Source organism: Bombina bombina, chromosome 1, assembly GCF_027579735.1.
Source record: "Bombina bombina isolate aBomBom1 chromosome 1, aBomBom1.pri, whole genome shotgun sequence".
Taxonomy (NCBI): domain Eukaryota; kingdom Metazoa; phylum Chordata; class Amphibia; order Anura; family Bombinatoridae; genus Bombina; species Bombina bombina.
In genome coordinates, this window is record NC_069499.1 from 1,547,194,392 (window position 1) to 1,547,217,513 (window position 23,122).

Below are 23,122 nucleotides of genomic sequence, written 5' to 3' on the forward strand. Positions count from 1 at the left end.
GTGAACAATTGTATCATCACTTTTGTTTTCCAACTTGTCTTAAGCAGTGAGGGGGCAGGGGCTATAGTGAGACCAATTCATATCAAATTAGATATTAGCCAAAATTAAATATTATATTATGTGATACATCTGTAGTTTATTTAATGTTACTTCACAGGTACCCTGACAACTTTTACTCATTTCCCCCAGTTAACTCACTTAATTTGACAATATCCTTTGAAACCTTGAAAATTATAGGATAAAATATGCTTTTCTTCTCTTTTTTTTCTCTTCATTCTCCAACCTTTCTCTTCTTTCTTTCGCTTAAATGTCAGACTCTCCTCTCTCTATCATTTATGCTCTCTTTACTCTCTGCCTTCTCTTAATCTCTGCCCTCTTCACTCTCTTTCTAATCTCCACTTTCTCTACACTATCCTCCCTCTCCATTCTTTCTCTTCTCACTCTCTTCCTCCTCTACTCTCCTGCTCTTCTCTATCTCTCTACTCACGGTCTCTCTCCATACCACCCTCTCTCTACCCACTCTCTCTCCCTTATCTCTTCTTTTCACTCTTTCTCATCTATCTTTCCCCTCCCAGTCTCCTCTTTCACTCTTGCTTCTTTTTCTTTCTTGCTCTCCCACTCTTTTCTTGCCACTCCCCCTTCACTTTCTCCTCTCTCTCTCTCTCCAATCTATCTATACCTCTATCCAGTTAGGAATAACTACAGGCTCTCAGGGGACTCCACTGCTACTGGGCCCATCCTTTTAGGGGGCCCGCTGCTGCTCAAGAAAAATTAGATTTTAGAGCAGCTTGATATGGGACTGTAGTTTCTAATCACCACTAGAGGTCCCTAAACTTGTGACTGAGGGCCTAATATTCAAAACCTCGTTGTCATGGAGAGAAATCACACAGAATCTGTGTAATTTTGATTTATTTTTTGCAATTGTAATGTAGGAGTCTCTGTTTCACATAAATAACACTACATGGCAACATAAACATGTCTCAAGATAAAATTTGTGTTTCTAACAGTTTTTTTGTTGTTTTTTTAAGTATTTTTATTAAGTCTCCAACAGTGCATAAAAACAATACAGAAACATCCAAAGGGCGAATGCATGAGCAATAAGAACAATGTTCTTGAAAAAAGAAAAAACAAAATAACCAGGTGTTACAATTGCTTGGACCTTTGGTGCCATAATGTTGGGGACCATTTTCATACAGTTTTATAATAAAAACAATTGAACAACATAACTGTTATTTAAACATGAATCTACATCCAAGAGCTGATATACACACCACACGTCAACATCCCACAATATCGGCCCGTACTAAGATTTTCATCATAACACAACGCATCTCCACCCAACCCTCTTCATGCGTTTCCTGAAATATGTCCATGAGTATCTGTTTGTATCCTCCCTATGACTCAAATCTCTGCGCCACATAAACCTCCCACAGAGCCTGCATCTGTGCGTATAAGTCTATACATTTGACCTTCATATAGTGATACTCCTCCAACTTCAATAAATCATTGCATTTGTGAACCCACTGAGCTATACTAGGCACGTGTTGTGTCTTCCACCTCTGCGCCAATAGTATTTTTATACTATTACTCAATATGTGAAACATCTTTTTTTTGAGCTGATGGTAACCTTTTGGGACTGTACATAAACAGCCACATCTTGGGATCTAGTGGTAACACTTTACCTATTACTTTAGAGGCCTCTGTGGCTATGTTTTCCCATATTAGTGCTATGGCAGTGCAGGACCACCATATATGAGTCATCATCCCTTTCTCTAAGCCACATCTCCAGCATACATCGTTTTGTGTGTTAAATAGCGTATGTATCCTAACTGGGGTCAGGTACCACCTGTGTAGAATCTTGAAATTTAGCTCAATTGTGTTAGCTGATACAGAAGATTTCGAAACATTATAAAAAATATTATTTGCTTCCCTGCGGTCAATATCAATGCCCAGTTCTTTATTCCATATCTCTACATAATAAGGAATGTGTCCCGGGGGTTGTAGCTGTAGGAGTTTATACAACAGTGACAGTGAGTGGTGCACAGGTTCCATAGCTGTGCACATTATTTCGAATTGTGTCATGGGTCTTATCAGATTCTTCCTATCACTGTGTCTAGAAATGTATGAGATGCATTGGTGATGAAACAACCAATTTTGAAAGATCAAGAGGCCTTTTTCCATCAACTCTCCTCTCGTGTATAATGCATTTTCTTTTCCCAATTGGAACACCTGTAGGGTCCCACGTGGTGTGCCTGAACTATAAGATGAGAGGCATAACCCCGGGGTGAACTCTCTATTTTCAAGCAAGGGTGTCAATGGTGAGTATTTAGATGATATGTGTGGAAACCTCATCAGCACCTTGTCCCATACTTTAAGTGTCTCCCCGCCTAGCATGTTTAAGCTATCATCCCTAGATGGACCTCCCTGAGCGGTCCAGCATTGTGATGCCAGATGGCTGATGCCCGCCACTTCATGTTCTATTTGGACCCAAATTTTATTGTGAGGACTATGTGACCAATCCAAAATCCTTTGCAAGTATATAGCAAGACTATACCTCGTGAGATCAGGGGCTCCCAAGCCTCCACTATGCAGAGGGGTGCACATGATATTTTTATTTATCCTTGCGTGTTTTTTGTCCCAAACAAATTCTAGTATTTTAGCTTGTAAAGATGGAAGGAAGGAGTTCGGTAAGGGTATGGGTAGGGCCTGCAATACATACAATATACGTGGCAAGACGTTCATTTTAAGTTTCTAACAGTTTTTAAGCGCCTTGCTGTACATACAAGACTTTCTAGAATATCTCACCTAAGCGGCAAGGTTTTGAATATTCGGCCCTCAGAAACACTCAGGAAAAAAATAGAGAGAAGACTGCCCAGAAAGCAAGCAGTTTAACATGATGGCATATAAATTCTAAAAGAAAATGACAATGACAAGAGACAGGTGTATCTACCAATCAGCAGCTAAAATTGCTGCTCCTGAGTCTTCCCAGGTATGCATTTCCCCAAAGGATACCAAGAGAACAAAGTAAATTTGTGTTATATAAATAGATTACAAAGTATTTTTATAGGACATTGTACACAAGAATTTTATTTGCATAAATGTTTTTTAGATTATCCATTTATATTGCTTCATATAGCCCACCTGGGAGTGTTTCTGTAACAATGTGTAGTTTTGCTTATTTTTAAATAACATAGTGCTGATTTTCAGACTCCTAACCAAGCCTCAAAGTTTTAGATGTATACTGATGTATATACAGACTCCAGCTTGCTCTTGTTTGTGTAAAGGGTCGTCTTTTATATACAGGGAAGGATGGAGTGTTTGCTCTTCCTTCAATCTCAGCCCCTTTCACTTGGTGTCCCAGCCTAACTTCATCAACAGTGCTAAACTGGGAGCTTCTAAGTACGTTTTTAAAAGTTTTTGTACTGGATGTTTAGATCAGTAATCTGTGCATATTATTCTTTATAGTAGTGTCTATTACATGTAGTTATATGAAAATTGGTGTACACTGTCCCTTTAAAGTGTCATGCTCTATAGCTGAACCACTAAAATGTAATCTTCACTTTCATGTCCCTTTAACCTGTTATATTAATTCATGATGTGAGCAATTTGAATAGTCAGAAAGTCATTTAAAAAGCTTCTCCCAAGATGTTTTAAAATGGCATGTACTGCTGCTGTTGAATCATAAGGTAAAAGGGGTATAACCGAGGGAACAACAGCCGCAGGGTGGGTGAATATTACTATTTAGCTTACAAAGGAGACATCACATATAGTGACACAGTGGTACAGCAGCAGATTTATTCTGCCGTCCAGCACAGCAATGGTTAAGGATGCAGCGTATTCCGGTGACGTGTAAGGGGCTGGTATTTAGATGACCAATAAGCGGCTAGCTATGCACACTGGGGATGTAGGGGGCGGGGTTTGTCGGTCCAGGCCTTGGGATGCTGCTGGGGGATATTAGCGGTCCTCGGGCTCAGTGACAGCGGGGCAGCGGCGGGGCTGGGGCAGTGAAAGGGAAGGGTGACACCGGGGCTGAGCAGGGTGACAAGAGGGTGGTACCGAGACCGTGACAGCTGAGTAACACGGGGACTGTGACAGGAGCGTGACACGGCGACAGGGAGAAATAGTAAACCCTTGTTGTATAGCTGATGCGGGGTAGCTGGCACTGAGCTTGGGCCGTGGTTATTAAATGACCGGGGGGTTGTTTATCAGTGACAATGTATTGCAGAGAACTATAGTGTGACAGAGACCAGGTAACGTTATATTGTGTGACAGGGACCAGGAATATTAGTATTGGGTCAAGGATAACTGTGGCAGATAATAAATATAGTGAGGAACAAACATGGGGTATTAGGGGAGACTAGACATATTGAGGGCTGGTGTATTTAAACACAGTAACAGTGTCTGACTATAGGGACACAAGTACCCCAGATACTAGAGGACAGGACCAGGGATATTAGTAGATTGGTATTTGACCAGGGATATTAGTAGATTGGTATTGGGTCAGGGATAACTGTGGCAGATAATAAATATAGTGAGGTACAAACATAGGGTATTAGGGGAGATTAGACATATTGAGGGCTGGGGGCAGGGGTATTTAACCACAGTAACAGTGTCTGGCTATAGGGACACAAGTACCCCAGATACTAGAGGACAAGACCAGGAATATTAGTAGATTGGTATTGGGTCAGGGATAACTGTGGCAGATAATAAATATAGTGAGGAACAAACATGGGGTATTAGGGGAGATTAGACACATTGGGGGCAGGGGTATTTAAACACAGTAACAGTGTCTGGCTATAGGGACACAAGTACACCAGATACTAGAGGACAGGACCAGGGATATTAGAAGACAATAACTAGGGTTATCAGAAACAGGGCCAGTATTAATAAGAGCAAGTGGTACTGGGCAAATGAAAAATACATGGAAATGGACCTAGCGTTAGGGAACTATTATCTTCTTTAACAATGATGTGACAAGCAATGTTTAACAGGAACAGTGCCAGCATATTTGCAAGGGATACAGGTACTGAAAAGATGAAGGACAGACGCACTAGGTCTGGATATAGCAAAGATAGTAACACAGGAGCTCAGTCATAGGATAGTGCCTTTATATACCAGACCCAAGGGCCAGTTGTAGCAGGGACAGTGACTCAGGACATATTCCAATGTATTAGGGACTGTGACATATGGGATAGGGAACATAGCCTAGTGCCATAGGGTAATTGACCAAGCATAAAGTAAATAGTGATCAAAGATCCACGGATACCCTGTTGCTTTCTGACATCCTGTAGACAGAACAGGGCAGGGACACATTTGAGGCAAGGTATTAGTGTGTTCCATCCACAGAGTTTCTGCTGGGCTTCAGCAGAGTTTTCACTAGACTAACTTCAGCACTTTCTGGTTGAGAGGGCAGATGCTGGGCGCAGGAAGAATGGAGGAGTTCCACAGTGAGGAGGAAGAGCCTTGGTACGACCACCATGACCTGGAGCAAGGTGAGGGCAAATGTAGGGTCTACTCATTTCACTGCAGCATCTCACTAATTGCTATTTGTGTAAAAGACACAGCAGATTCTTGGGGATGAAACAGCAGGAACAAAGGCATTAATAGATTATGTGAAACTATTATAGTCTGATCAATTTTAATTAAAGATAACGAAGACCAACTGTAAATCTTCCAACACCAGATTAGACAGCATCACTAGGGTTAATAGTCTGAGCTCACTTGACAGGTTGTGACAGCGGGAACGTGACAGAAGGAGCTTTGTGTCCCTGTGAGTGACACTGACCAATGTGATAGTGCTAACATTTACATGAAAATATACCAAGCTATAAAATAAGATACATTTATGGGATTTTTACATAATCTGTTCCAAATGTAAATATCTTATGGTCAAAAATATTCATTTGCCAAGTAAATGCTTCCGCATGAGAAATGCATTTCCTGCAGTAACATGGTCAGAATCACATACACGTTCCATAGAATTTTAGTAATATTATTACTTTCTCCTTTAAATGGAAATAGTAAGACCATCCTATTTTTGTTTTTTTTAAGTCTGCATAAACCATCCAGAAAATCAAAATGAAAAGAAGCGTAGCACCAATTAAACTAGGCACAAATATGTATGTTATGAACTAGTTGTTCAGCCTTTGTATAATAAAAGGTATTATTAATAGAAAGCATTAGTGCAGGGGTGTATTGCAAGTCATGCTTGCCCAAGGTGATGCACAATTTGTTATTGTAGCCCTATTGTTAGCACTATATTGTTTTGAGGATCATTTTTAAAAAGATTATTGCCCATTTTGGTGTACACTCTCAAAGTGGTTCTCAATCTAGTACAACCATCATAGGGAAACTACTAAGGTTGGTTGCTATAGGGCACACAGCTACAGGGAGACCCGTTTGGATGTGGATATAGTCACCTGCAATCATGATTAGAGTCTTGATGATTGTCATAACATTTGTATCTCATTCTACAACCAAGAGTTCTGTTCTTTCTCTGTACTATAAGATTAAAGGGACATAAAACCCCAAAAGTTTATTTCATGATTTAGGTAGAACATACCATTTTTAAACAACTTTCCAGTTTACTTCTATTATCAAATTTGCTTAATTCTCTTGGTATGCTTTGTTGAAGGAGCAGCAATGCACTACTGGTTTCTAACTGAACACATGGGTGAGCCAATGACAATCGGTATATATATATGCAGCCATCAATCAGCAGCTAGAAAATAGGTTCTTTGCTGCTCCGGAGCTTTCCTAGATAAAGATTTCAGCAAAGGATAACAAGAGAAGGAAGCAAATTAAATAATATAAGTAAATTGGAAAGTTGTTTAAAATTGTATTCTCTATCTGAATCACAAAAGAAAAATTGGGGGTTTCCTGTCCCTTTAAGCAAAAATATCTTCAGCGTCTTTGGACTTTGTATATCACTTAGGTTTTAAAGAGCCAAGCAAAACCTTTGGGAAGCCAAGATAACGGATTGACACAAACATAAAGACACTTTACGCTTTAGGATCCGGAAGTAAAATATTGGAAGCCACAGCTATAATGTTTCCCCTAATAGAAGGGGCTTTACACCAGACCATTTATGAGGTGTTACCAAATACTCAGCAAGATTACAAGTAGTGCGTAGTGAGTTTTCTGTGCACAATATGGTCTTTTCGCAATCAATTTAAATTGCGCAGGTATTACAAGACTTGAAAAATCACGATTGCGTGCGCACACGTCCGCCTTTTACGCAACAATCCTTTACGCACTCGTCGAAGAGATGTAGTTAATGCTTTCCGCAAAAAAAAAGTTTCACAAAACACTTCAAAAATACATTACACAGTAGACTTGCACTCATTAACACTGTCTATTAAAAAACATATTGCACACAAATGTTATAAGGGCTCAAAGATACAAGATTGCGGGATTTAGGGAAAAAAAAGCAGATGCAGGGATTTTACATTGACTTAGATACACATACATAGAGAAACATGGATTTCTATCATATAGAGATATGTTTAACTATGGAGATAATGAAAATATTTTACATTACAATCTTATGCACATTAAACAATATCTCAGATGTATTTTCAATCCGATATTCTCATATAGATCTCGAGATATCTACATATCTAGATAGAGATATATATATATATATATATATATATATATATATATATATATATATATATTAATATACATATCTCACAATAAATAGATATATCAGTCCATATATCATCAAATATAGAGAGAAAGTTATTTAGAAATAAATAGAACATATTCTGTTGCAAAAACATTTTCGCAATTTGAAATATTCACATTTTCATGTACCCTTTTTAACGAGAATACGTCATGGGCTTTGCGCATCATATTAGGGTTTTTGAGTTTTTCTCTATTTGTCTTCTCCATTGACTTCAATTGGGAATATGTGAGCACGCATGCAATTTCACGGTTTGCAACTTGTAATACCTGTGCAACCCCAAATGTGAAAAAGCCATAACACGCGTGGGGTTTTCACAACTGATTTGCCGCGTGACTTGTAATCTTGCTCACTGTGAGAACTGCATAACCAATAATAATAATTTGAGGCCATGGATCCTGCACTATAGCCTCAAATACAAATACCGAGTGCTCTTACTGAAGTTGGTGGAAAAGGTAGTACGGCTTTTGATTGGCTGTACCACCTGCTTTGTTTAGGTTAGAATAAACAACAAGATGCCTGTTTCACTTGCTGTGATGCATTGTTTAGTTTCTCCTTAAAGCGACAGTCTACACCAGCATTTCTATTGTTTAAAAACATAGATAAACCCCTTTATTATCCATTCCCCAGTTTTGCATAACCAACACAGTTATATTAATACACTTTTATCCTCTGTGATTACCTATCTAAGCCTCTGCAGACTGCCCCCATTATTTCCGTTCTTTTGACAGACTTTCATTTTAGCCAATCAGTACTGACTCCTCAGTAACTCAACGGCGTGAGCACAATGTTATCTATATGGCACATATGAACTAACGCCCTCTAGTTGTGAAAAACTGTCAAATGCATTCGTATAAGGGCTAAGAAATAAGCATATGAGCCTACCTAGGTTTAGCTTTCAGCTAAGAATACCAAGAGAACAACGCAAAACTGATGATAAAAGTAAATTGGAAAGTTGTTTAAAATAACATGCCCTATCTGAATCATGAAAGTTTATTTTTGTCTAGACTCCCTTTAAGTATGATTATAAAAAAATACTGTGAACATGGTTACATGGAAATAGGAGATAGAGCTGAGCTTTCCTTATGAATATTCAGAGATACTGTGGGTCTGTTTATAGCGTTTGAAATAAATCACTTGTCTGTACTGTTGTCATGTGATTTTTGAAATGTCAGAACAATGGAGTTTTTTGCGTTTGTTTTGATGCATTCCCATAGAACGTAATGTATAAGAGAGACTGTATTTGACTGATGAAATGTGAGTTAGGTTCATCCGGAAACTGACAGTTTGGTTTGTAGATCTAGAAGAAATGTCAGTCTTATTAGTACTGAAACACACCGGGACATAAATAATTTATATTATTACGTGATCTTCATCAATTATTTTATCCAGCGTTGAAAAGTTTTAACCCTGAGCATATATGCATAATAGATAGATAGGAAGAGTATTGTAACAAAAATGAAACCAGCATTATAAGCACTTAAATGTGTGTATATTTATACGAATAAAAGGTATAGTAGTGAAACGGAAGGTTTAAGTGTCTGCAATTATCCATTATCCCAATTGCTTCCGCTCAGCTCTTGGGAAGGCTCTGCAGATAGTCTGGTTTTGATTGAACATGCATTCTGTAGTACTGCTGATGTGAGGGAGCAAGGCCATACAAAAGGCTGCATGCTTATAGTGTTTCTGCCTCCTCATTGGTGGGGGAGGGAGTGAGGAATGCTGAAAACGGTTAACCCCTGCTGTCTGCTGACCTAAAAATGTTAATAAGAGAATGAAAACATACGAGTGGTAACAGAATAGCACATATAACTATGCTTGAAGCGTAGCAGAATTGACTCAGACTCTTTGGGTTTAAAGGGACAAGGGAGGATATTATTAGGGTAATTGTGCATGATGGAAGTGATTCTGGGTAAAAGGATAAACTAGAAATGTTGAGTTTTACATCTCCAAACGGGCACAAAATAAACATTGTGGTTGTCAGTATGGTGTTTGGTCCATGTGCTTCCACTACATGAGAGAACAAGGTGTAATATAAGGAGATTAGGTTGTACATGTGCAACGTCACTTCATCTCTGTAATCCGCTCCACAGATCTGCACCTGGCAGCCGAGCTGGGGAAGACTCTCCTAGAGCGCAACAAGGAACTGGAAGTGTCTCTGCAGCAGATGTATCTAAGCAATGAGGAGCAAGTGCAGGAAATCGAGGTAATAGGTGACACATTCCTATTGGTTTATAACAGAAGAATTCTAGTGCGGTGCATTATGGGTCACACAGTCTTGTTATAGTAATGCTGTTAGGGAAAATTTGCTGTAAAGTTTGGATAACCCTAAGGTTGTTACTTACTTTGTTCACATCCTTTCTGTTGGCAGTACCTGAGCAAACAACTAGACATGCTGCGCCAGGTGAACGACCAGCACGCCAAGGTGTACGAGCAGCTGGACACTATTGCACGTGATCTAGAAATGACCAATCAGAGACTGGTCCAAGAGAACAAGGTGGCTCAGCAAAAGATAGTAAGGTAAGGAGCATATTGAGATAAGGAGAGACCGAACGAGATGAGTGTGAGGGGAAATAAGGGGAGAGAAATACAGGGAGATCGGGTAGATGGGAATGTGGAAGAAAATTATATACAGAGAGAGGAAGAGCGCTGAGGATATACACAGAGAGCGTGGAAGTGGCGAAAAATGCTCAGCAGACCAAGATGAGGAAAGTGATGCAGTATAGACTGATATACAGTTAGAAAGTGATGCAGGGCAGACTGACATAAGGATGAAATGACATGCAGGACAAACTGACATACAGATGAAATGAGATGCAGGACGGACAGACAGACAGATTGAAAGAGATGCAGGACACACGGACAGACAGATGAAATGAGATTCAGGACAGACTGACATACAGATGAAATGAGATTCAGGACAGACTGACATACAGATGAAATGAGATGCAGGACAGACTGACATACAGATGAAATGAGATGCAGGACAGACTGACATACGGATGAAATGACATGCAGGAGAGACTGACATACGGATGAAATGACATGCAGGACAGACTGACATACGGATGAAATGACATGCAGGACAGACTGACATACGGATGAAATGACATGCAGGACAGACTGACATACGGATGAAATGACATGCAGGACAGACTGACATACGGATGAAATGACATGCAGGACAGACTGACATACGGATGAAATGACATGCAGGACAGACTGACATACGGATGAAATGACATGCAGGACAGACTGACATACGGATGAAATGACATGCAGGACAGACTGACATACGGATGAAATGACATGCAGGACAGACTGACATACGGATGAAATGACATGCAGGACAGACTGACATACGGATGAAATGACATGCAGGACAGACTGACATACAGATGAAATGACATGCAGGACAGACTGACATACGGATGAAATGACATGCAGGACAGAAAGAGGGTAAGAAAGTTATAAGAAGGTGCAAAGGGAAACACAAAAAGAGAGAAAGATAGAAAAAATAGAGAGTGAGAAAACAGTTGAGGAAAGAAAGACAAGAAGGACAGAATGTGACAGGTTTGAGAGACACCAATAGAATGAGAGCGCACAGGGGACAAACTATAGCACATAAAAGAGGGACAATACTGACGAATGCCAATAAAGCAGCAAATTTATGTGACATTGTTCCTTTTGTTTGTAAATTGTCGTTTTGCCTGGTTGCATTTGGTGCACGTGAGGCTTTACACTGTTTAATCTCCTACAGTCTAACAGACACTATAGAGGGGCTACATAGACAAGTGGAGGAGTTGCAAAAACAGCTGGAGGATTTACGCAGTCTGGACCAGGTGCGCATCAGGCGGGAGAAGAGGGAGCGGCGCCGCACAATCCACTCTTTCCCCTGCATTCGGGAGCTGTGTGGTAACCCAAGGTCTGTGCAGGAGGTCAGGAGACATAGCCTAAAACACTGGGAGAGGTCAGTGGGCTTAGCTGAGGTCTGTGCAGAAGGTCAGGAGATGTAGCCTAAAACACTGAGAGAGGTCAGTGGGCTTAGCTGGGGTCTGTGCAGAAGGTCAGGAGACGTAGCCTAAAACACTGAGAGAGGTCAGTGGGCTTAGCTGGGGTCTGTGCAGAAGGTCAGGAGACGTAGCCTAAAACACTGGGAGAGGTCAGTGGGCTTAGCTGGGGTCTGTGCAGGAGGTCAGGAGATGTAGCCTAAAACACTGAGAGAGGTCAGTGGGCTTAGCTGGGGTCTGTGCAGGAGGTCAGGAGACGTAGCCTAAAACACTGAGAGAGGTCAGTGGGCTTAGCTGGGGTCTGTGCAGAAGGTCAGGAGACGTAGCCTAAAACACTGGGAGAAGTCGGTGGGCTTAGCTGGGGTCTGTGCAGAAGGTCAGGAGACGTAGCCTAAACACTGGGAGAAGTCAGTGGGCTTAGCTTGGGTCTGTGCAGGAGGTCAGGAGACGTAGCCTAAACACTGGGAGAGGTCAGTGGGCTTAGCTTGGGTCTGGTCAGGAGACGTAGCCTAAACACTGGGAGAGGTCAGTGGGCTTAGCTGGGGTCTGTGCAGGAGGTCAGGAGACGTAGCCTAAAACACTGGGAGAGGCCAGTTGGCTTAGCTGAGGTCTGTGCAGGTCAGGAGACGTAGCCTAAAACACTGGGAGAGGCCAGTGGGCTTAGCTGGGGTCTGTGCAGGAGGTCAGGAGACGTAGCCTAAAGCACTGGGAGAAGTCAGTGGGCTTAGCTGGGGTCTGTGCAGAAGGTCAGGAGACGTAGCCTAAAACACTGAGAGAGGTCAGTGGGCTTAGCTGGGGTCTGTGCAGAAGGTCAGGAGACGTAGCCTAAAACACTGAGAGAGGTCAGTGGGCTTAGCTGGGGTCTGTGCAGAAGGTCAGGAGACGTAGCCTAAAACACTGGGAGAGGTCAGTGGGCTTAGCTGGGGTCTGTGCAGGAGGTCAGGAGATGTAGCCTAAAACACTGAGAGAGGTCAGTGGGCTTAGCTGGGGTCTGTGCAGGAGGTCAGGAGACGTAGCCTAAAACACTGAGAGAGGTCAGTGGGCTTAGCTGGGGTCTGTGCAGAAGGTCAGGAGACGTAGCCTAAAACACTGGGAGAAGTCGGTGGGCTTAGCTGGGGTCTGTGCAGAAGGTCAGGAGACGTAGCCTAAACACTGGGAGAAGTCAGTGGGCTTAGCTTGGGTCTGTGCAGGAGGTCAGGAGACGTAGCCTAAACACTGGGAGAGGTCAGTGGGCTTAGCTTGGGTCTGGTCAGGAGACGTAGCCTAAACACTGGGAGAGGTCAGTGGGCTTAGCTGGGGTCTGTGCAGGAGGTCAGGAGACGTAGCCTAAAACACTGGGAGAGGCCAGTTGGCTTAGCTGAGGTCTGTGCAGGTCAGGAGACGTAGCCTAAAACACTGGGAGAGGTCAGTGGGCTTAGCTGGCTGGATGAGGTTATAGAAAATACTTTAGAACTAGATATCTGCCCTTATTTCCTTCTAAAGTGTAAGTTAGTTTTTAGGCTAACCTTATGCATATGGGGGCCATTCTGTAGTTCCCTCATAGCATTGTCCATAGCACCTATTTTGGAAGTCTCCAGCTATGTACATGATATTCAAAATGAGGCCTAAGCAGTGATCTATTTAGTGCATAATAACCTCTGTTTCTGTGCTACTAACCCTCTTCCTATGTGACCAAGTACCTTACTGGCATTACATGCTAAGCTCCTGGGGCGCGATCCGATATAGATCGTAGTTTGCGGCGCAAGCGAGGGAACCCCCGCCGCCCGCAGTTTCAGCTCGCAACTCGAGCTATCCTATATACGGCGCCGTCAGAGGCTAAAGTGCCGTAAATCTGACAAACCAGCGATGTCCAGAAATCTGCGTAAGTACAAATTTCTGGAGTCGCCAGTGATTTACGGCACTTTAGAAACTGACGGCGCCTACAAAACCTGACTAAAGTATTAAATCCCCCCTACTGTCTAACACGCCTCCCAAACATAGCCCAACACGTCTAACCCTCTATCCGCTATCCCCCCTCACTATCCTAACAATAAAAAATGTATTAACCCCTAAACCGCCACTCCCGGACCCCTCCACCAGCTATATTAAATCTATAACCCCCTAATGTGAGCCCCTACCCCGCCGCCATCTACCTTACCTACCCCCTAAAGTGAGCCCCTACCCCGCCGCCATCTTACATTGTAGCTATTTTAGGGTTTATATTTATTTTACAGGTAACTTGGTATTTATTTTAACTAAGTACAATAGCTATTAAATAGTTAATAACTATTTAATAGCTACCTTGTTAAAATAATTACCAATTTACCTGTAAAATAAATCCTAACCTAAGTTACAAATACACCTACACTATCAATAAATTAAATAAACTACAAATATCTAAACTAAAATTCAATAAAATAAAATAAACTAAATTACAAAAACAAACAAACACTAAATTACAAAAAATAAAAAAATTACAAGATTTTTAATCTAATTACACCTATTCTAACTTTTAATTTAGAATAGGGTAGGGAATTTTTTTTATTTTGGGGGGCTTTATTATTTTATTAGGGGGCTTAGAATAGGTGTAATTAGCTTAAAAATCTTGTAATTTTTTTTATTTTTTTTTATTTTGTGTTTGTTTTTTTTTGTAATTTAGTTTAGTTTATTTTATTGTATTTTAGTTTAGATATTTGTAGTTTATTTAATTTATTGATAGTGTAGGTGTATTTGTAACTTAGGTTAGGATTTATTTTACAGGTAAATTGGTAATTATTTTAACTTGGTAGCTATTAAATAGTTATTAACTATTTAATAGCTATTGTACTTAGTTAAAATAAATACCAAGTTACCTGTAAAATAAATATAAACCCTAAAATAGCTACAATGTAATTATTAATTACATTGTAGCTATCTTAGGGTTTATTTTATAGGTAAGTATTTAGATTTAAATAGGAATATTTTAATTAATAATATTAATATTAATTAGATCTATTTTAATAAGAATTTAGTTAGGGATGTTAGTTAGATAGGGGTATTAAACGATATTAACTACGATATTAACTATATAAACAATATTAACTATATTAACCCTAATATAATTAGGGTTAATATAGTTAATATATATAATATAATAACTATATTAACCCTAATATAATTAGGGTTAATATAGTTAATATAGCTGGCGGCGGTGTAGGGGGATTAGATTAGGGGTTAATATTTTTAAAATAGATGGCGACGGGGTAGGAGCTCACTTTAGGGGGTAGGTAAGGTAGATGGCGGCGGGGTAGGGGCTCACTTTAGGGGGTAGGTAAGATAGATGGCGGCGGGGTAGGGGTTCACTTTAGGGGGTAGATAAGATAGATGGCGGCGGGGTAGGGGCTCACTTTAGGGGGTAGGTAAGGTAGATGGCGGCGGGGTAGGGGCTCACTTTAGGGGGTAGGTAAGGTAGATGGCGGCGGGGTAGGGGCTCACTTTAGGGGGTAGGTAAGATAGATGGCGGCGGGGTAGGGGCTCACTTTAGGGGGTAGATAAGATAGATGGCGGCGGGGTAGGGGCTCACTTTAGGGGGTAGATAAGGTAGATGGCGGTGTAGGGGCTCACTTTAGGGGGTAGGTAAGGTAGATGGCGGCGGGGTAGGGGCTCACTTTAGTCGGTAGGTAAGGTAGATGGCGGGGTAGGGGCTCACTTTAGGGGGTAGGTAAGGTAGATGGCGGCGGGGTAGGGGCTCACATTAGGGGGTAGGTAAGGTAGATGGCGACGGTGTAGGGGGATCACATTAGGGGGTTATACTTTTAATGTAGGTGGCGGCGGGATCCGGGAGCGGCGGTTTAGGGGTTAAATACTTTATTAGGGATTGCGGCGGGGGATCGCAGTTGACAGGTAGATAGACATTGCGCATGCGTTAGGTGTTAGGTTTTATTTAGCAGGTAGTTTAGGGAGTTACGGGGCTCCAATAGACAGCGTAAGGCTTACTACGGCTGCATTTTGTGGCGAGGTGAAAATGGAGTAAGATTTCTCCATTTTCGACGCGTAAGTCCTTACGCTGTATATTGGATACCAAACTGCGCTGGTTTGGTATACCTGCCTATGGCCCAAAAAACTACGGGCGAAGGCAGAAATATACGGGCGTAACTTCTATGTTACGCCGTATATAGGATACCAAACCAGCGCAAATTTTGGCGTCGCCGGCTTTTGCGGGGGACACTGCATATCGGATCGGGCCCCTGAACGGTTTAGCAAACTTCAAATCATCTGAATGAAGAATTTCCAAGTCCATATACCCTTTTGCAAATGACCATTTAGTCTATAATTTGCTTCCTATATTCAGAATTTTGCACTTTTCAATTTTCATAAAAATCGACATCTCCTCGAGCATCAACTATGTTAAAAAAAAATGGAATTACTTAAAAAAGACACACTTTCCCCTAAAACCCCGTATTGGTATCACTGAAGAATATGTTAAAGTGACATGAAACGCACAATTTTTCTTTTGTGATTCAGAGCGTGCAATTTTAAACAATTTTCCAATTTTGTTCTATTTAAGTTGCTTTGTTCTCTTTGTATCCATTGCTGAAAAGCATAACGAGGAAGGTTCACTACTGGGAGCTAGTTGAACACAATAGGTAAGTAATGTGCAGACACCAATGAGCAGCTAGATTCAAGTAGGCTGTTTATGAACCTTCCAAGAAAAGCTCTTCAACAATGGATACCAAGAGAACAAAGCGATTTAGACAGTGGAAGTAATTTGGAAAGTTGTTTAAAATTGCATGCTCTGTCTGAATCATAAAAGTTCAATTTTGACTTTACTGTCCCTTTAAACAAAACAGGCCTTGAACTAGCCCCTGATGTATAGCAATAATGACTTCCTACTCACTTGAATGGACTCTTATTAATTACCACCTTGCAGATGAGCTTTAAATTGAGTATCTGGTGCAACGCAGAAGTGGATTTTGTTCCTGTTAAAGGAGGTTAAGTCTGAAATTTATACACATCAAAACATGTATATACCAGCCCTAAAGGAATCTTATAGGGACAGTATATATCAATATTTATCTAACTGCATGTAATAGACACTACTATAAAGAAACATATATGCACCGATTTAAAAACGTACTTAGACGCTCCCGGTTTAGCACTGTTGATGAGGTTAGGCTGGGACACCGAGTAAAAGGGGCTGGGTAAACAAAAAAAGCCGACACTCCCCCACATATGAAAAGACAGATTACACAAACAGGAGCCCCAGGAATCTACAGACATCTGTATACATCTGAAACTTTGGGGCTTGGTTAGGAGTCTGAAAATCAGCACAATGTTATTTAAATGTAAGCAAAAATATACATTGTTGTTAGAAAAACACTCCCAGATGGGCTATATAAATGGATCATCTACAAAACATTTATGCAAAGAAAAAGTGTACAATATCCCTTTAAGCAAACTGCTATGGAGCTATAAAATATCCCGTCACAATAATCTGTTTGGGATATTTTAGTGCACAGAAGTCTTGAATGATAGATAAATATCTCCATAAATACTGTCCCAAACTACCATTAACCACTTAAACTCTTTGCCCACAGGTATGAGGACACACTGCACATGCACAGCTCCTGCATAGATCTGTCCCAGAAGCCATTGCAGCGGGAGAATGAGCGCCTGCAGGGAGCCGTGACGTCCTTGCGTGCTCAGGTAGCTGAGGAGCGCCAGAGGAAAGAAAGAGCCGAGCGTGCGTACCAGGCTGTCGTGCAGGAGTACTCTGAGCTAGAGCAAAGAGCTTGTGAGATGGAAAACTGCCGGATGCGTATCCGCGAGCTGGAGGCTGAACTGCAGGAACTACAGCAGATGAAACAGGTGAGCACGGAGTAACTATTGCGCAAGTTAAAGGGACATTTAACACTAAATACATTCTAGATTAAATGATGCATTCAAAGAAAAGATTTGTCTTAGAATAACATGCAGATGTATTTGTTACCTTCTCTGTTGTGACCAATTAGGGACAGTTATAAATAGGTCACTAGAAGTGTGGAGCCAATGGCTATTCCACACAGCCATTGGCTGCCAACTCTAGTGACCTATTTATAACAGTGTTCTGCAATTCCATTTAATAGGAACTGAAAAGCTCACAATTTCAGAATGGAATTACAGGAAAAGGGGACAAAATAAACAAAGAAAGTGTATTGCAGAGTTGTTGTTTTTTATATGAACATTTTAAAGAGAAAAGAAGTATTGGTTACTTAATTCCATGCTTAAAGAATGACACAAGTTGCACCACAGCTCTGGTTAAATGCTTGTTTAATTAAAGTGTATTGACATCACTTGTGCACTTTCAATGCTGCCAATTGCATATGGATATTCCTATACACAATATATCACTGTAGCAAGTACATTATCAACATGCTGTTACGTTTCTTGCTAATATAACAAGGAATAAACTAAACACGGTATCAAATACAAATATATGTAAAGAATTCCACTTAGCTCCACGGAGCACTTGGTGCCAAAGCACGCTCCCAAATTACACCAAGTGAAAGTCTATACGGAAACTCTGGGCACTTAGTGTAGACAGAGCTGTCTATGAGGATAAAGTGAGTTGTATATATACTCAGGTTTCTCTTCAGATCAAATAAATCTTTTGCCTTTTACTAAAGATTTCCGTGGAGAGGAACAACCATGAGTTTTCTTCAATTTTTTGAGGCTCTGCCGCATGCAAAGCTAAAAAAAAAAAGTGAGTTGTATATGTAAGCAGACACTTATATAGAGAGGCCTGTGTATTGCACAGGTAGGGCTGTGAATTGAAGTACAACTGAATACAGTATGTAATATGTTAGTAGGAATAATTTGTGTGCACGTAGAGAGCATGTGTGTGCCATAGAGAGTGTGTGTGTGGTGTGCGCATGTAGAGAGTGTGTGTGTGCGCGCATGTAGAGTGTGTGTGTGTGTGTGTGTGGTGTGAGCATGTAGAGAGTGTGTATGTGAGCATGTGTGGTGTGCGCACGTAGAGAGCGTGTGTGTGCACGTAGAGAGCGTGTGTGTGCACGTAGAGAGCATGTGTGCGCATGTAGAGAGTGTGTGTGGTGTGAGCATGTAGAGAGCATGTGTGGTGTGCGCATGTAGAGCGTGTGTGTGCACGTAGAGAGCATGTGTGTGCCATAGAGAGTGTGTGTGTGTGGTGTGCGCATGTAGAGAGCATGTGTGTGCCATAGAGAGTGTGTGTGTGGTGTGCGCATGTAGAGCGTGTGTGTGTGCATGTAGAGCGCATGCGTATATGCACATAGAGAGTGTGTGTGGTGTGCGCATGTAGAGAGTGTGTGTGTGCATGTAGAGCGCATGCGTATATGCACATAGAGAGTGCGTGTATGTGCACAAAGATAGCAGAACAGGCTTGTGTATGCAAGTTAGAAACCATATGCCTGTGTGCATTTTGGGAGGATCAGTGCTTGTGCCATAACACTAAGTGCAGCTCGCTCCTGCTCTGTCTGACAGCAGGAGCGAGCTGCACTGAGTATAATGGCGCGGTCGGGCCGGGCTGTGACTATACAGCTGGCCCGATGCGCTGTGTAATAAAAACAGACCCGCGCAGAGAGCGGGTCTGAAAAACTGAAATATTTTTAAAAAATTCAAAGGGGAAATAAGATTTTAGAACGATAACACTAATATAAAGGAAGCATTTTTTTACAGAAAGGGTGGTGGATTCATGGAATGAACTTCCATTTGAGGTGGTAAACACAAAGACTGTAAAGGAATTTAAAAATGCCTGGGACATGCATAAGGCTATCCTAAGGAAAAAGTAACATGTAATACGGGTAGACTTGATGGGCCTTTTTGGTTCTTATCTACTGTCAAATTCTATGTTAATGTTATATAATTCTGCACTATGTGCAGAATTATATAACATTATATTTTAGGTTTACTGTCCCTTTAAGTCAAAATTAAACTTTCATGATTCAGATAAAGCAGTCATTTTAAACAACTTTCCCATTTACTTCCATTAACAAAATGTGCACAGTCTTTTATATTTACACTTTTTTGAGTCACCAGTTCCTACTGAGCATGTGCAAGAACTCAGACTATACGTATATGCATTTGTGATTGGCTGATTGCTATCACATGGTACAGGGGGAGTGGAAATATACATAATTTTGAAATGTGTTAGAAAATAATCTACTACTTATTTGAAATTCAGAGTAAATGCTATTGCATTGTCTTGTTATCTTGCATTTGTTGATTATGCAAATCTACTGTGTTTACTGGTCCTTTTCCATTCTGTTCACCGCTGAAAATTTTGACTGTTTGTTTTTTGGGAGGGGAGATATAAAAGCAACACAGCTGTACAGCATGAGATCACTTCCTTATCTATATGTGTTTTCATTTCAACATACACTAAAGTAGACCTTCTGCTTAAAGGGACAGTCTACTCCAAAATTGTTATTGTTTAAAAAGATAGATAATCCCTTTACTACCCATTCCCCAGCTTTGCACAATCAACATTGTTATATTAATATACTTTATAACCTTTTAAAGCTCTACATTTCTGCCTGTTTCTAAGTCCCTGCAGGCCGCCTTTATCTCAGTGTATTTTTAGATTTTTTTTACAGCCAGAAAGTGCTAGTTCATGTGTGTCATATAGATAAAATTGTGCTCATGCACGTGGAGTTATTTATGAGTCAGCACTAATTGGCTAAAATTCAAGTTTGTAAAAAGCCCTAGATAAGGGGACAGTCTGCAGAGGCTTAGATACAAGGTAATCACAGAGGTAATAAGTATATTAATATAACCGTGTTTGTTATGCAAAACTGAGGAATGGGTAATAAAGGGATTATCTATCTTTTTAAACAATAACAGGAGTAGACTGTCCCATTAAGTGCAGCACAGTGAACCCTGTGATTTCAGTTGTCCGTGTGCACTGCAACCTCTTGTAGCCGCGAGACACCTGTCAACACAATTCCATGGTTATGTAGTGTCCGATGCTATGAAAGAAAGCAATGGCATTACTGTTCTTTTTTAATTGGCAATTTTATAAGGATAACAAAGAGACTGTACTTAGATATTTCTAGTATCCTTAAGAGGGGGCAGCATTTTAACATGTTAAATAGTGCTGTAAATGTTTTCAATGTATATTTAAATACTGCAGTATCAGTTGGGTACTTCATACAAACACTGTTTTCTCTTGTAAGGTGTATCCAGTCCACGGATCATCCATTACTTGTGGGATATTCTCATTCCCAACAGGAAGTTGCAAGAGGAAACCCACAGTAGAGCTGTAATATAGCTCCTCCCCTAACTGTCATAGCCAGTCATTCTCTTGCAACTCTCAACAAGCAAGGACGTTGTAGGAGAGAGTGGTTAAATATAGCTAGTTTATTTTCTTCAATCAAAAGTTTGTTATTTTTAAATAGTACCGGAGTTGTGCTATTTTTCCTCAGGCAGTAAATAGAAGACGAATCTGCCTGAGGTTTCTATGATCTTAGCAGTTTGTAACTAAGATCCATTGCTGTTCTCACATATGTCTGAGGGGATTACACAGATGAGATAAAACTTCAGCGAGAGAATGGCGTGCAGTTTATTCTGCTATCAGGTATGTGCAGTTATAATTTTTTCTAGAGATGGAAAACACTAGAAAATGCTGCTAAGTTAAGCCTGAATACAGTGATTTAATAACGACTGGTATCATGCTTACTCTCAGGGGTAATACCCTTATGATATTGCAATATAAAACGTTTGCTGGCATGTTTAATCGTTTTTATATATGCTTTGGTGATAAAACTTTATTGGGGCCTAGTTTTTTCCACATGGCTGGCTTAAATTTTGCCTAGAAACAGCTTCCTGAGGCTTTCCACTGTGTTACTATGAGTGGGAGGGGCCTATTTTAACGTTTTTTTTTTGTGCAGTTAAAATTACAAACTGTGACATCCAGCTTCCCTCAGGAGTCCCCTGTATGCTATAGGACATCTCTAAAGGGCCCAAAGGCTTTCCAAAGTCGTTTATTGGGGAAGGTAGGGCTACAGCTTGCTGTGGCAGTTGGTTGTGACTGTTAAAAAACGTCTATTTCGTTTTTTTGATCCGTTTTTTGCACTAAGGGGTTAATCATCCATTTGCAAGTGGGTGCAATGCTCTGCTAGTCTATTACATACAGTGTAAAAATTTCGTTTGATTTACTGCATTTTTTCACTGTTTTTCAAATTCGGACAAAATTTGTTTCTCTTAAAGGCACAGTACCGTTTTTTATATTTGCTTGTTAACTTGATTTAAAGTGTTTTCCAAGCTTGCTAGTCTCATTGCTAGTCTGTATAAACATGTCTGACATAGAAGAAACTCCTTGTTCATTATGTTTAAAAGCCATGGTGGAACCCCCTCTTAGAATGTGTACCAAATGTACTGATTTCATTTTAGGCAATAAAGATTAAAAAATGTTATCACCAGAGGAATCTGACGAGGGGGAAGTTATGCCGACTAACTTTCCCCACGTATCAGACCCTTTGACTCCCGCTTGAGGGACTCACGCTCAAATGGCGCCAAGTACATCTAGGGCGCCCATAGCGTTTACTTTACAAGACATGGCGGCAGTCATGGATAATATACTGTCAGCGGTATTAGCCAGACTACCTGAACTTAGAGGTAAGCGAGATAGCTCTGGGATAAGACAAAATGCAGAGCATACTGACGCTTTAAGAACCATGTCTGATACTGCCTCACAATATGCAGAAGCTGAGGAAAGAAAGCTTCAGTCAGTGGGTGATGTTAATGACTCAGGAAGATACCTTTTTCTAATATTTCTACATTTAAATTTAAGCTTGAACACCTCCGCGTGTTGTTTAGGGAGGTTTTAGCTGCTCTGAATGACTGTGATTCCATTGCAGTGCCAGGGAAATTGTGTAGACTGGATAAATACTTGCAGTGCCGGTGTGTACTTATGTTGTTCCAATACCTTAAAGGCTTACAAAAATTATTAATAAGGAATGGGATAGACCAGGTGTGCCGTTCTCTTCCCCTCCTATTTTTAGAATTTTTTTTCCAATAGACGCCACCACACTGGACTTATGGTAGACAGTCCCTAAAGTGGAGGGAGCAGTTTCTACTCTAGCAAAGCGTACTACTATCCCTGTTGAGGACAGTTGTGCTTTTTAGATCCAATGGATAAAAAATTAGAAGGTTACCTTAAGAAAATATTTATTCAACAAGGTTTTATTCTAAAGCCCCTTGCATGCATTGCCCCTGTCACTGCTGCTGCGGCATACTGGTTTGAGTCTCTGGAAGAGGCTTTACAGGTAGCGACTCCATTGGATGACATACTTGGTAAATTTAGAGCACTTAAGCTAGCCAATTCTTTTCTTTCTGATGCCATTGTTCATTTGACTAAACTAACGGCTAAGAATTCTGGTTTTGCTATACAGGCGCGCAGAGCGCTATGGCTTAAATCATGGTCAGCTGACGTGACTTCAAAATCTAAGCA

General features: G+C 40.7%; 1 protein-coding gene and 1 non-coding gene across 2 annotated transcripts in view; both read left to right on the forward strand.

The window, feature by feature from the left end:
* Positions 1-3,937: 3,937 nt before the first annotated feature.
* The window catches only part of CDR2L (cerebellar degeneration related protein 2 like), a 62,255-nt gene continuing 43,070 nt past the window's right edge, over positions 3,938-23,122 (forward strand). The window contains exons 1-5 of the mRNA XM_053708880.1: positions 3,938-5,492; positions 9,781-9,893; positions 10,059-10,207; positions 11,448-11,612; positions 17,253-17,523. Coding sequence (XP_053564855.1) covers positions 5,414-5,492; positions 9,781-9,893; positions 10,059-10,207; positions 11,448-11,612; positions 17,253-17,523 — 777 coding nt within the window. The 5' untranslated portion in view covers positions 3,938-5,413. The remainder of the gene's footprint in view (positions 5,493-9,780; positions 9,894-10,058; positions 10,208-11,447; positions 11,613-17,252; positions 17,524-23,122) is intronic.
* Positions 18,271-18,386, forward strand: LOC128646331 (U5 spliceosomal RNA). Its single transcript, XR_008400276.1, has one exon. It is a non-coding gene; the product is annotated as a U5 spliceosomal RNA (small nuclear RNA).